Below are 14985 nucleotides of genomic sequence, written 5' to 3' on the forward strand. Positions count from 1 at the left end.
AAAAGCTGGGGAGACCAATTTATAGGCCTCTCTTATGTGTTTGCCATGGCTACACATTATTTCAATTTCAAATGGCTACTGCTTTTTTATTTCCGTTCCTGTTGCTTCTTGACATTTGAGCTACTACACAAGTTCTCCAATTCTGTTTGTCAATTTAGCTACACCTACTCTTCTTTGTCAGACATGCAGTTGTCCAATTTTTTCTTCTTGTTGATTTTGGTGCTGCATCTTTTTGACTTTCTACAATCTCCTACTTGAATATTTGATTAAGGATCAATCAATCTTGTCATCATTCTTTCTTCCTTGCCTTTCCCTGTTGCTTATATCTCTGCTAGACTACTAGAGGATCGACACCAAATAAACTTGTCAGTATTAACCACATTTGTCATGAAATCTGCTAAGTTGTCCTTTGTATGAATTTTCTGCATATCCACGGTTCCGTTTTCCACTTTCTCAAGAACGAAGTAGTACTGAACTCAAATGTGCTTTGTCTTTAAATGAAATGCTGGATTCCTTGCAAAATGCAAGGCACTTTAACTGTCACAGAATAAAGAAATCTTCTCTTGTTCGTGCCCGAGTTCCTCCAATACCATCTTTAACCATACTGTTTCTTTACTAACTTGTGTAGCTTCTACATATTCTGCTTCTATTGTTGACGTGGCCACAACTGACTACAGTTTTGAAACCCAACTTACAACTCTACCAGCAAGTGCAAACACATATCTTGTAGTGGATTTGTTTTTGTCATGATCACCTTAATAATCTAAGTCAACATACCCTTTGACAATAAAGTCGGATCCCCCATAACACAATACAACATCCGTGGTCCCTTTAATGTATCTCAAGATCCTTTTCACAGCATTCCAATACTCTCTACCAGGATTCCCCATATACCGACTAACCACTCCCACTGCATGTGCAATGTTTGGTCTTGTACAAATCATAGCGAACGTTAAACTTCCCACTACTGATGCATAAGGTACTTGAAACATCTCCATCATCTCCGTTTCACTACTAGGACTCATACTGGAGGATAACTTGAAATTAACAAGAAGTGGGGCAGAAATTGGCTTACGATCTTGCATGTTGAAGTGCCGCAAGACCTTTTTCAAATAACTTTTATGAGAAAGCCAAATTTTTCTATTATTTCTGTCTCGGTGAATTTGCATCCCTATAATCTCATTTGCTAGTCTAAAGTCCTTCATTTCAAACTCTGTAGCCAAATGTGCCTTTAATACTATCTTTGTTGGGCCATACTACTAACATGTCGTCCACATATAATAATAAAATAATGTAAGCACTTTTACTAAATCTCTTGAAATATGCACAAGGGTCTACATTAAATCTATTATAACCAAGACTCATGATGAAGGAATCAAATCTCTTTTACTAACATCTCAGCGCCTGTTTGAGACTGTATAGAGATTTGTTTAACTTGCAAATCAAGTTCTATTTTTCTTTTTCTTCAAAACCCTCAGGTTGGAGCATATATATTTCTTCTTTAAGATCTCCATGAAGAAAAACAGTCTTCACATCTAACTGCTCTAGATGTAGGTTAAATGTAGCACACATTGTCAGGACTACTCAAATTGTAGTAGTTCAAACAACAAGAGAAAATATCTCATTAAAATCAATCCCTTCTTTCTAAGCATATCCTTTTACCACCAATCTTGCAGGATACCTCTCCACTTGATCATCGATATTTCGCTTGATCTTATACACCTATTGGTTACCAATAAGCTTTCTTCCTTGTGGTAACGACACAAGTTCCCAAGTCTTGTTCTTATGAAAAGCTTCAATTTCTTTCTGCATTGTGTCATCTACTAAGATGCATCTGAACTGATCATTGCTTCTTGAAGAGTTATTAGCTCCCCATCCTCTATTAGAAGACAATGTGCAACATTGTTTTCCATAACATAATCTGAGTGCTAACCTGGTCGTTTTATCAAGCAACCTGACTGACGAATTTCTGGTGCCTAAGACACAATTGGTTCTTATTCCTCATGCTCTAGTGTTGTTTCGGAAGAATCCTTTTGTTCAGATTCCTTTCTTACATGTACCACTACAGTCTCTAAATTTTTTTTACCATGTTATCATCACATTTTTTTCTCTATAGTTTATCTTCTACAAAAATAACATCCCTGCTGACTATAACCTTGCGAGCAGTGGGATCCCACAAGCGATACACCTTCACTCCATCAGCATACCCTAAGAATAAGCATTTATTGGATTTTGGATCCAACTTTATAATTTCTTAAGTATTGTATATCACATACACTAAACTTCCAAATATATGGAGATTTGAATAATCAACTTTCTTCCCAGTCCACATCTCCATAAGTGTCATCAACTCAATTGTAGTTAATGAGGCCTGATTTATCACATAGCAAGTAGTATTAACTGTTTCTGCCCAGAAAAACTTTTCTAAGCCTACAATTCCTAACATTACTCTTGTTCTTTCTAACAAGGTTTTGTTCATTTGTTCTGTCACTTCATTTTGTTGAGGAGTGTATGCCCTAGTAAACTGTCTTTTAATGTCTTCCTAATTACAAAATTCAGTAAACTCGTTGCTGGTATATTCTCCTTCATTATCTAACCTCAAACACTTGATCTTCTTTCCAAATTCAAGTTCCGCCCACACTTTGTATACTTTGAAGACTGGAAACACATCTACCTTCCTCTTGATAGGATACACCCAACATCTTCTTGAATAATCATCTATGAAGGACACAAAATACTTTGCTCCTCCCAGGGATGGAACTAGTGCTTGCCATACATCAAAGTTAACCAATTCTAGAGTTTTTTTCTTCTATAATTCGATGTGTTGAACTTCAACATGTGCTGCTTACTTGTAACACAATGCTCACAAAAGGGTAAAGATACATTTGTGAGACCCGGAAATAGATTTTGCTTCACAAGGATTTTCATTCCTTATTTATACATATGTCCAAGTTTCTTATGCCACACTGTTATAGATCTTTCACTTGGATTACTTAAAGCAACTAATGCTTCTCCTTCCAGCAAAGTCTCTTCTTTCAACATGTATAACCTTGCAGTCACTTTTTCTCCCTTCATTGGGACAAGTGCTCCTCGAATCACTTTCATGATCCCTTTCTCAATCACAATTTTGCAGTCAAATTCATCCAATTGTCCTAAAGACAACAAGTTCTTCCTTAGGCTTTCTACATGCCACACTTCTCAAACGGTGCGAATTGTACCATCATAGAACTTCAACTTTATGGTTCTAATACCAACAATCTTTAAGGCATGATCAATATAGTTGTACACAGATCCTTCAGAGATAGGTTCATAATGATGAAATCATTCTCTTTGAGAGGTCATGTGAAATGTCGCTCCAAAGTCAATGAACCATACATCAGCAAATCTTTTTCTGCCTTCATAAGTCGTCGCTGCTTCACAACATAGTGCATTACCTTCACCTAAGGTACATGCTACATTTCCTTAAGGATTGGAATTTTTCTTATTCAAATTCCAGCAATCCTTCTTCAGGTGACCCTTTTTGTCATAGTGGTAGCACTTCAAGTTCTTCTTACTTCTTGATTTTGATCTATCGTGATTTTGGCTCCCATTTGAGCCACGTTCCGCTGATCTCCCTCTCATCATCGCCAATGCCTCCGCTTGTTGCAAACTGGCCAACCTGTCTTCCTTGTTTTTTTACGCCAATTTTCTTCTTCCAAAATAGTAGCTACGATATCATCGAAGACTAGGATTTCCATGATGGAATTGTTTGTTAAGTTGATGATGAGATGATCATATGAATTTGGTAAACTTTGAAGTAGAAGTTCAACACGTCCATTTGTCTCTATTTTATAACCCAATGATGTGAGTTAAGAAAATAGAGTATTCAAGGTGTTGATATGCTCTATCACCAAAGTAGATTCTGACATTTGTAGAGTGTACAATTTCCTCTTGAGAAAAATTTTGTTGTAAAGTGATTTGGCCTCATACAATTTTGTAAGATGATCCTAAATATTCTTTGTTGTTTTCTTCTCTTCTATGCTAGACAATATCTCATCTGCTAGTGCTAGATGAAGATTTGCAACAACATTCTTGTCCATCTTATTCCACTTATCATTATCTGTGAAGTCCCTTGGCCTATCGTTGATGGCTGCCAGACAATTATCTTTTCTCAATATAGCCTTCATATTCAATTTCCATAGTAAGAACTTCCTCTAGTTGAACTTTTCAATCTCAAATTTTATAGCCATTGCTTCTATCACGAACTACTTTGAGCACAAAATTAGCTCCCACCATTTCATGTGAATAGTAACTGTATACATGAATAGTACCCAGTACCTTCCAAAAGAGTGATTAATAATCTAACTTGTTTTCTAATATGGAGGATCCACTTTTATAATGGCAATCACAAAGCATACGATAAGTAGATATATAAACACTCTAATATAGGCTCTAATACCACTTGTTGTAAAATAACATCGAATTAGAGTAGGATCGTAACTAATAATTTAAGAAAAATAATAATAAAGAAAATTAGACACAGATTTTATATGAAAAACCCCCCCCAAACAAATTAGGATAAAATCCACGGGCGAGGATAAAAGAATTCACTATGAAAAATAATAAGAGTTATAACTTTCTCTCTAAATCACAAGGAGATAACAACAACAATCTCACCTAAAAATAGGAGAAAACACTATAAGTATTTCTAACTCTATTTTTCTCTCTAACAATAAGATATGGGATGCTTAACAAATGAGTTGGGGAGGCTAATTTATAGGCCTCCCTTACGCATTTTCCATGGTTGCACGTTGCTTCAATTTCGAAAGGTTGTTGCTTTCATTTGGGCTACTGCACACGTTCTCCAATTCTATTTGTCAATTTGGCTGCACCTACTCTTCTTTGTCAAAAAAATGGCTGTTTAATTTTTTCTTCTGGTTGATTTTGGTGCTGCACCTTTTTGACTTTCAACAAATAGGGTATTGCATGGTCCCCACACTTTAGATGCAATCTTCAGGATTGAAAATTCTCTCAATGACAAATTTCTTTAACCAATTGGGTAACCATCCCTTGACTATTAAAGGGGAATGCAAGAAAGGAACAGTGCCTAATGTAAAAGAGGGGTTTTATTATCCACTACATAGATTTTTTGTGACAAAAAAAGACTTGACTTTCTTTAGAAAATAATTTGACAATCAAGTACCCTTTTTATATTTGGACAACAATTCTTGATGTTATTATCTTACTTTGACAACCTACTAAAGCATAGCCAAATAGTCCTAGATTGGTGCTTTATGTAGGAAAGTAAGGCGAGTGTGTAAACTAGCTTTTACTCTACTCATCCTAGGGTCGTGGAGACATGGAGTTCTATTTATTCTTTATTGGGTGTTCAATGGGTGATACCAACATCCATCTTGGATTTTCTACATTCTTGGAGGAAGAGTTGTCTATAAGCTACCGACTATGTAGTTTGGTGCATATGGCATAAAAGAAATAACAGAGATTTTGAAGTGTGGGGAGTTTTTTTCTAGTTAGGGAAGTCATTTTTGCAATTGACCATAGATTTTCCTTTTATTTGTCCATGTTGTTTTGCTTTTGATAAAATGTTTTGATAATGAAAAACTTCTTTGAAATTTGAAAATGATTTGTAAAATTAATTTGTAAAATATCTAAAATGGTTTTGATAAAATTGTTGTTCAAAGCTTTTATGTATTCCATTGATGCCAAAGAATCAATATAAAATCCTGTGTCAAAATTATTTTGCTTTTGATATTATTTTAATGATAAAAACTTGATGATTAATTATTAATGAAAATCATCATGTTGAGTATCTTTGACAAAAAATTCATAATGAAAATATTTGTTTTTTATGATGAAAAATATTTTCATATCATCTTCATTTTCAGGATGAAAATAAAGTATATATTCTAGAAAATTGAAAATGAAAAATTTGTTTATTACTTAAGGATATTGTTTCAATCATTTTGTCAAATCATATAAACTCCTTAGTGTCAATCTCTTGAAAAATATCTTTTTGCCATTCAATAAGTATTAATCAAATGAATGAATATATGAGTTTTGTTAAAAATTTGTTTTAACATTTTTCTTAACCTCTTTTTTTAAATTTCAAGGAAAAATTGTCGACCCTTTCAAATCCATCTATCGATCGTTTTGTGCCTTAGTTGTCTAGGCTGTTTAAAAAAGTCAAAACTATTGACTTCCTTAAGGAAATTGTCAATCGTTTTTAGCCTTTGGCCAAAAATAGTCGACAATGCTTGAGACCTATCAACAAGAAATTTTCATACTCTATTGGTTTGATTTAAGTTCAATTTTTGTCGACATTGATAGAATAGTGTCGACTTTTTCTCAAAAATGCCAACTTGTTGCTTCAAATTGCTGACTGTTTGTCAAAAAAGTCCACCACTTTTATAAGAGAATCGACTGTTTGCCCAAAGTCATTGTGTGCTTTAAATTTCTTGAAGAAAATTATCGACCAATTTGGTAAAACTGTCAATTGTTTCCTTCATTGACATGTTTTAATGGCTAGTTTATGTAGGCTTTAAGAGTCTCCAATGGCTCTTAAAGACTAATAGTCTTCAATGCTCGAGAGAACCCTATAAATACCAGCCCAATGATGCACTAGAAAGGCTAATGAATGAAAATGAAGTGATAAAAGCTTACAATTGTATTCATTCTTTTCATTAGTGCTTATACTTTCACTTTCTCTCAAAATGTTATAGATATCATTTGTATTATTCTGTTTTAGCCTTTGTATCTTTATTTCAGAGACATTGTAACTAAGAGTTTATACTTTTCAATTCATCTCATTGTAATTGCTTTTGTACATTGCCTAACGGTATTGCTAGAGGGCTTACTTGGTGTAAATAAGAAGTTGTATATTAGTTAGTTGATTGGTAAAGGGCCTACATGAGTTCAAGTATGAGCTTTTAGTAAATTTGAAAATTCTTAGTTAGAAGTTAAGGTAGTGGAGTAAATCGGTTAAGACAAACCACTATAAATCACTTGTGTTGATTTCATTCTTACTTTAGATTTTTTAAGCTTTGCAAACATCATTTTACATTTACTGTTCTATTGTACTAAAACCTCTTTTTAAGTAAAAATTTGTAAATCTCAACTCAATTTTTAAAACACCCAATTCACCCCCTTCTTGGATGTGAGGTGCCATTGTTTTCACAAAGCTAACAATTTGTCACTATGCAATTCATAAATAGTGATGTGATGCCTAGTTTTGGACATTATAGCTCCTATTGTTGCTTTGGTTTAAGTTTGGCCATTTTTTGATACTCTTCTACCTTTTATATAGGCATCATGCTTATTTATCAACAAAAAAAAAAAAAAACTAAGAAATCTCTAACATCTATTGATTGGCTCTTAGTGGAAGACAAAAACAGGGTATTGTTATATCCTCAAATTACTTTTCACCTCAACTATGGGGGTAACTTAAGCACATAAAAACATAAATGCTCCAAAATCTCTTCTAACTGAAGGTCCCTTCTACTCAAGAAGCTTAAGGAATCACAAAGTATTCCTTTTGCGTATACCATGCACATGGCTATCTAAGGAGTACTCAAAGTTGTCCTGAATGTTTGACCCTATTATTAAGTTTCCCAAAACACCTTGGTTGCATTTGATTGGTTGAGCATCCAATGAATAACTAGGTCATTAATAAGAGTTACTCCATCAAAAAGTGCTCCAATTCCTTTAGGTTAATGACCGATTAATTAGGTTAATGATAATCTAATTTTAGGTGTAAAAGCTTAACTTGGTCAAGCTAGTGATGTCACATTAGAGTAAAGACAAAAGAGTAAAGACATAGGCTTAAGTGATCAATTACCTTAATAACTCCCTTGCGGACAACCTTTGGACCATCTTCAATTTCAAACGAAATACAAACAGTTAACATAATATGGTCATAGGTCTTAGGTTGTAACTTGATCATGAGAGAATTTGTTGATGTAGCACCCATGAAGTATGGAAAGTGCCAAACATTGCGAAACTACTAGGGAAAAAGTTAGGAACAAGGAGAAGCAAGACCCACTTAAATGGAGGGATTGATTGTACTTCATCCTTTGTTCCCCATAGCAACTGGGGATCAAAATGCACCAAATTTGATGACTTATTAAGGGAAAAATGAAGTAAGAGCATGTTATTGAAGACATTGCAACATATGTCAGGAAGGTCTTTGTTGATTGAGCACAAACAAAATACAAGTCCAAAGGCAGGGTAAGAAAGGGTTCAGCTAATGGAGATATTAACTCTTCCGGGATCCAGTAACGTGTACACCAGCCGCCCGATTCTTTTGTCATTTTGAATTGGAATGGGCACAACCCAATTAATTCGGTTACTACAGGGATGCACTAGTGGCATGCTTAACACATGCAAGTTGAACAGAAAGTGGTGTTTCCAATGGTGAACAGGTGAGTAACGCGGGAATGTTGAAAGACACCAATCACTAGTTTTTTTCTTAATGTGCTCAAGCACCTACACCCGTTGGCCACTTTGTTCTCAACTATTCCCACCTCCTGGGTGAGACAAGCTACCTTTAGCTAGGAGCCTCTTTTCCTTCTTCCCAGCTCTCCTCAATTAGTAGCGCTAGCACGTTACTCAGCTCCTCGGCTCACTTCATTTGCAAATCCTTTCTCCTTAGGCACATGTCTCAGCAACACAAAACAAAGGTTTCGTTCAGCCATGAAACACTTGTATGAAAGTCAGTACCATCCCGTTAATGACAGGTTTTGTTGTTCAGGTCTTTATCTGAAAATGAGTACATTGTTGGGGTATTAGAGTTGTACCTTTGCTTCTCCTGCACCATAGGGATATCTGACTAACTATGGAACACTTGGTAGGATCATAGGTCCTAGAACATCACTTCTAGGAAGACATCAAAATCTTGATCACTTTTTGGAACAAATAGGGACGTTGGGCTAGGTACCCTATGTCGTAAAGGGGAAAGACAGATTAGGATCTGTTGTAGCAAAATCCTTTTCTTTTGGTGACATCGTTGAAGGTTCTTATAACATAATAAATCAATAATCTTTGAAAAATGGGGAACTAAGGGCTATCAATCTACCAAAAAAATCATTTTACGCACGAGTAGAAAGAAGTAGATAAGGGATGGAGTGAGTTATAGAAAGTTTCTCACAGAATAAAGGGATAAGAAAATAGAAAAGAACTAAGAATCCCAACGAACCTAACTAAAAGATAGCCTACAGTGAACCAACTATTCACAAGGATTACTCTAAGGGTATGGCTTAAAGGCGTCCACATTACCATTGTGGCACCACCATTTGAAAGTGAACTAGTGATAATGTTGGTGCTATAAAAGGGAATGTCCCATAAAAAAGATCTAGAGTAACAAGATGTTGTACACGACCATCCCTGTAAAAGATGAGCCCATAGTAAACTATCTTGAAAAACATAGGTATAAGAGGTAAAGAATTACCATGAACCAATAGCCATAGGAAAGGGAGTATATCCTTAATCGTGTCTCTATAAAGCTTAGCCCAAACAGATGTTGATAAGTGATAGTGGCTCCTTAATCCTAGGCCATCAAAGCTTTGTATTGGATCTTTTGAGTCATATCCTACGACCAGTGATAGATCCACTCTAAAAAACTTTTTTACTTGGAGGAGCAGTTAAACTCTTTAACGAGTTCCCTTCCTTGGAATGGTTGTTCCACGTTATCCAAAGAGGTCTTCACAACTATAGTAGTCTCTCCCTCAAAAAGAGTTAGTTTAAGCCTATAGATATCTCACATTCCCAAAAATGTCAAGGACTCAAGGCATATGTCCTTTAACATCATCCCAAACTTACCCTATTTCACTAGGATGTGAGAAAGCTTATTAGTTCCTAATAAGAAATCATAGTATTAAGCCACATAATGAAACTAAAAATTGTTAGTTTCTAACAACTCTATGGCTAAAAAACATTAGCATCATGCAAAGTTTTCATATAGTTGGACCCCATTAGGAACCTTCAGGACTGAGCACTTACCATCATGTTAAAAGCTATAGCTGTTGGTATAGGTGCAACTTTTTATCCCTATCCACACTATGGGTTTGCAACCCCATCCCCAGGTCTCAACATTCAGTTGGACCCCACTAAGAACCTTCAGGACTAAGGGCTTACCACTATGCTAAAACCTAGGGGTCCAACTCATATTTCCCATGCTTAATAATATTTCTAGGGTCCAAGAACCAATTACCCTTGTTGTGCACCATATACTTTTCAAAGATAGGGAGATTATAAGCTAACACCCTTACTCAATACAAAACTACTTGATTGAATTAAAATGGTTATAAGAGTTGTGTCCACAAAACAAATCCACCTAATACAAATGTAAGGTTAAATCTAGCGAGTTATAGGCAACATCATCTTCCCAGACATGTCTATTTCATCGAGCCTCTCTCCAAGACAGTGCCCAAATCGTTACGCCTTTCGTGCGGGTCGGAACTTACCTGACAAGGTATTTCGTTACCTCATGACCGTTATAATTACCGTCACCGTTCACCAGGGCTTCGGTTGCTGGCTCCCCTGTCATTAGGTCACCAACTTTCTTGACCTTCTGGCACTGGGCAGGCATCAACCCCCATACATGGTCTTATGACTTTGTGGAGACCTATGTTTTTGGTAAACAGTCGCCCGAGCCTGGTCACTACGACCCCCTTCATGAGAAGGCACCATTTTTCTCGAAGTTAAGGGGCCTACATAGGCTTTGCCTCAATCCACACTGTCAAGCCCTAATCCAAAATTAGTACTCTGCATGAAAAGATAAGGCAATCAAAAAACAATATGAAGGGGCATCCATCAACTGTCCATGCAAGCTGCCTTCATTAAAACACGCCTTCCTTGAGGTCATGTACTTAAGTATGTGTGGAACAAACCCATTTTTGGGAGCAAGCCTTATGCTCAAAATCCCTATTAGTTGAGCCTAAGGCCTCACCCTCCCCCACCCAAACCTCCCTCAAACCAAATGTGCTTTAAAATTAACATATTCTCCATAGAGCCTAAGTACTTTATATATGGAAGCTAGAATTACGACTTTGTCAAGGTAGTCATCATTCTAAGACTTTCACCTTAACTAGTCACTGAGAGCAAAACCGTGTACATGAATTATCACCTTACCTTTTGTAGAGCCCAACTAGTACCTAAAGCAACCACATATCTACATCAAGTCAAATCCACTAACACCTTTTTGGAATTGGAGGTTGATGCTTCATTCTACTCGGTAAAGGAAGAAAATCAGCCTATCCCACAAGTAATGTCCAAATACTAAGTGTCATTCACAAAATGTTTAGCCTCTAAGGCTAGGTACCCCATATAAAGAGGGTTTCACCACTCAAAAGAGGATTATAGCCTCTCACTCTTTTATCCAAGAGTTGTCAACTATATATCATATCCTGTCTAGTGACTAATATATTTCTTTTCCCGTGTATTCAACCATAAAAGATATTATGATTCCCATTATCACTTCTTAGAGGTCCTACCAACCAACTTCCACACATATTCATCCATGAGTATCTACAATAATCAATAATTGGATCAAATATTGTTAGTAAATCAAATACATATCTAACAATTATATGAAAATTCATGCTTTGGTCCATTCACCTATTAGTTTCAATCAAAATATATTTAGCATCCACTCTATGAATTGTTTCATCTATTTTTTCTGTTCCTTTTACCAACTACTTTAAGAATTAGTTTATTATCTATGATTTTCCTACAAATTTAGTGGTCATCTAAAAAAGATAAGGGAATCGTGAAATAAGAGAACAGAGAAATAGAAAATCAAGGATAACATAAAAGAAAAATAAAAAATGTGAGGAAAAAAGGAACCTTGAGGTCAATGTTTGAACGATGAGTAAGAAAAGGAGCAAATTCAGGGTCGGTGAGGATGTGCTTCCACTTGCCTGCGCCATACTTAGCCACTCCTGCTTTTAGGGTTTCTTCCTCCTCTGTCATCCATTTCTGCTTCTGAATCCCCATCCCACCACCACTTTTTCTCTCCTCAATTTCGTTGTTGCCCTTCATCCTCTATCTCTCTATGTCTCTATTTCTCCTTCTCCTTCTGCTCTAATCTATTGCTTTCGCTACAGATGCAGAATTTTCATCCCCTAATTGGGAATTTTTCCCACCATCCGCTTACCCTACATTCTATGCATTTAATTAATATATAAAAATGAAAAATACGTTACATTATGTTACGTTACGTTACATTAATGAATGTTTTAAAATTTAAATGCGGCGTAACAATTATATTTGAAAATGAGATAAAGAAAAAAAAAACATCTAGTCAAATAAGGAATGTAATTGGAATTCAACCCCAGATTTTATTTATTTTTTATAAGCATTACCCAAAATTTTAATTTTATACTAAATTTTTTATTTTTTCCAATTGCAACGTAATTTAATTTATTGTAGTTTAAAAGTTGTAAAAAACCTATTTGTTAATAAGTTATTAAAGTATATAGATAAATTAGGGTAAACTCATTATGTACCTTTTGAACTTTTTAGTTTTTGATGCAAATCTAAACTTTCTTGAATTAGCCATAAGGCCCCTTCCATAACTAACGGTGTTAAGTAATGGCCATACACCCCTTGAACTTAGGGTCTTAGGCCTAAATGCTTTTTGAACTTTATTTTTTACTAAATTAGTCACTGAACTTTCCTCAGATGGCCAGAACAACCCATTCATAAGAATTTATGCTAATTATAAACTAAATAAAAATAATGATTATTTTAACTTGAATTATTTAAATTAACATTATTTTTTACAAATGGGGTAACCTAGATATTTTCAAAAGTTGAGGAATCAATTTAACAAAATAAAGTACATGGGGTATGAGGGCCAAATGCCCCAAGGGGTTGTATGGTCAATTTTCTTGACATTATTACTAACAATGGCTAATTTAGGAAGGTTTAGGGGCCAGTTTGGAGAAACATAAAATTCAGGGATGTCCAGATCAAAAGCCTGGAGTTTGGAAGGTGTACAGTTTTACCCAGTATATTATAAGTTGTCATTTGCATTTTTTTTTTTTTTTTTTGTCTCCAAGACAGAATGTTAGATTAAATTTTTGGTGTCTTGAATCAATCAATAGTTGCCATAACGAGGGTAAATTCACAAATACATTTTAGCTATTATTTTTCTATGTTTGAAGATCTTTTATAGTTATAATTACATGACAACAACCTAACTTGGTTGGCAAAAAATTTGCGTACATCTTAAAGGCACAAAATACTTTCTTCATTTATATTGTTAATGTGTTTATGAAATGAAAAGCTCATAAGATGTCTAAGCCATTAAAATGGCCTTAAAAAGACAAATCACCATTTATTTCTAGATAAAAGCAAATTATTTATTTTAAAAAAATATTATTGGTACATTATTATGTACACCTTAGGCTACATAATGATGTTAAAATGTTTAAAATATCTCTCACTAAAGATGATGAGACGTAGAGACGCAGTAAAACGCGAGAGGTATTTTTGTCATTTATATGCATTGTGTAGTTTAAGGTATACATAATTGATGTACCAATAGTATCACTTTTTATTTTAACAAGACGAAGTTGCATGCACAAAATCCAACTTTTACCTTTATTTTTTTGGATTGAACTTTTAATTTTACCAATACTACTATTCAGTTTCAATTTTATTTTAATTTGGACAGCTGTTAATATTTTGTTAGCAAAATTTATTAAATGTTGGCATGGCTTACTAAGATGGCTAACATGGTTGTCACCTCAATATTTTTTTCCACATAGGCAGGTGCCACGTTAACTTATATCTAAGAAAATATATGTTATATATAAAAATTAGCCTTAAGATTTAGGAAATTGCAAGAACTTGACATTTTAGAAAATATAATTTTTTCCTATTGTTAGTTAACACTAGTTAAACAAAAATTACCAAAATATCTTTATAACATAAAGAACCCCTCTATCTCATCTTAAACTCATTTTTCTTTCTCATTCATTTCCCCCTCTTAGTCTGCCATGGTTTTCCAAAGTGTTGAGTAAGTATATTAATTATGTTTTGATGATGATGGTAATGATAAAATATTAATATAAAATTTTAATTAATTTGTATTAGATAATCGAGTATAGCCCTTATACATATTTAAAGGAAATTCAAATCTACTCAAGTAGGAGCTTTCTTAGTATTCGATTAAATGCAATGTGAAAGATCATTTTAACCATCTTCCAAACCACCATTCGAGTGAATTTGTGTTAGTTATTGAGTAGAAAAATATTTGAACTTACTTAAATTGAATTTTCAAACAAGCTTGATAAGATTCAATCAAGTATCAGCTTGTTAATCTCAAATGGCTATATGAGATCTATCCAATTGAGTGTTCCAAAAAGGCTTTTCAATATTTAAATAAGCAATCAAGAGAATCTTACCTTCAACAGTTTGAAATGTAGATAAATATAATAATAATTGATAATGATCAATTAATATTCAAAAGTAATTAAGATGAGTCAATCTGACCAAGAATAAAATAAGATAAGATAAGTTTTTATCCTAAAATAAATAAAATTATCTCTAAGTGGGATAATTTCATAATTAAAATTTTGGTTAATTTTTATCTTCTAAACCTTATCAGTTAAAGTTTTCTCCCTTATAAATAAAGGTTCTTGTATAAGGTTTAGAATACACAAAAAATTACTTAGCATCTTATATTGTGAGTATTATTAGAGAATAATGGATATTTGGGTTGTGACTTGAGTGCACTTTCCATCCTATGATTGTGCACCTGATCTGAAAGTTAGAAAAGACTCGTGATACAACAAGTTTAAAAGATTCAAATTTTTTTATAGTTAATTAAATATTTATTTTTGTGATATTTACAATTTATACACAAATTAGCCAACACGAAGCTACCTAGGAAGGACTCAGACCGTGGTATTTGAATATGGTAAAAATAAAGTGGGACAAAGGAAGGTGCAAGCCTGCCTCCAAGGTATGGACATACACCACCCA

The 14985-nt window shown here is 34.3% G+C and overlaps 1 protein-coding gene across 1 annotated transcript in view; it reads right to left on the reverse strand.

Annotated features, from left to right (window-relative positions):
* The window catches only part of LOC127790506 (telomere repeat-binding factor 4-like), a 43961-nt gene extending 31973 nt beyond the window's left edge, over positions 1-11988 (reverse strand). The window contains exon 1 of the mRNA XM_052320049.1: positions 11839-11988. Within this exon, the coding sequence (XP_052176009.1) occupies positions 11839-11988 (150 nt within the window). The remainder of the gene's footprint in view (positions 1-11838) is intronic.
* Between the last annotated feature and the right edge of the window lie 2997 nt (positions 11989-14985).

This window comes from Diospyros lotus, chromosome 14 (genome assembly GCF_014633365.1).
Source record: "Diospyros lotus cultivar Yz01 chromosome 14, ASM1463336v1, whole genome shotgun sequence".
Lineage (NCBI taxonomy): Eukaryota > Viridiplantae > Streptophyta > Magnoliopsida > Ericales > Ebenaceae > Diospyros > Diospyros lotus.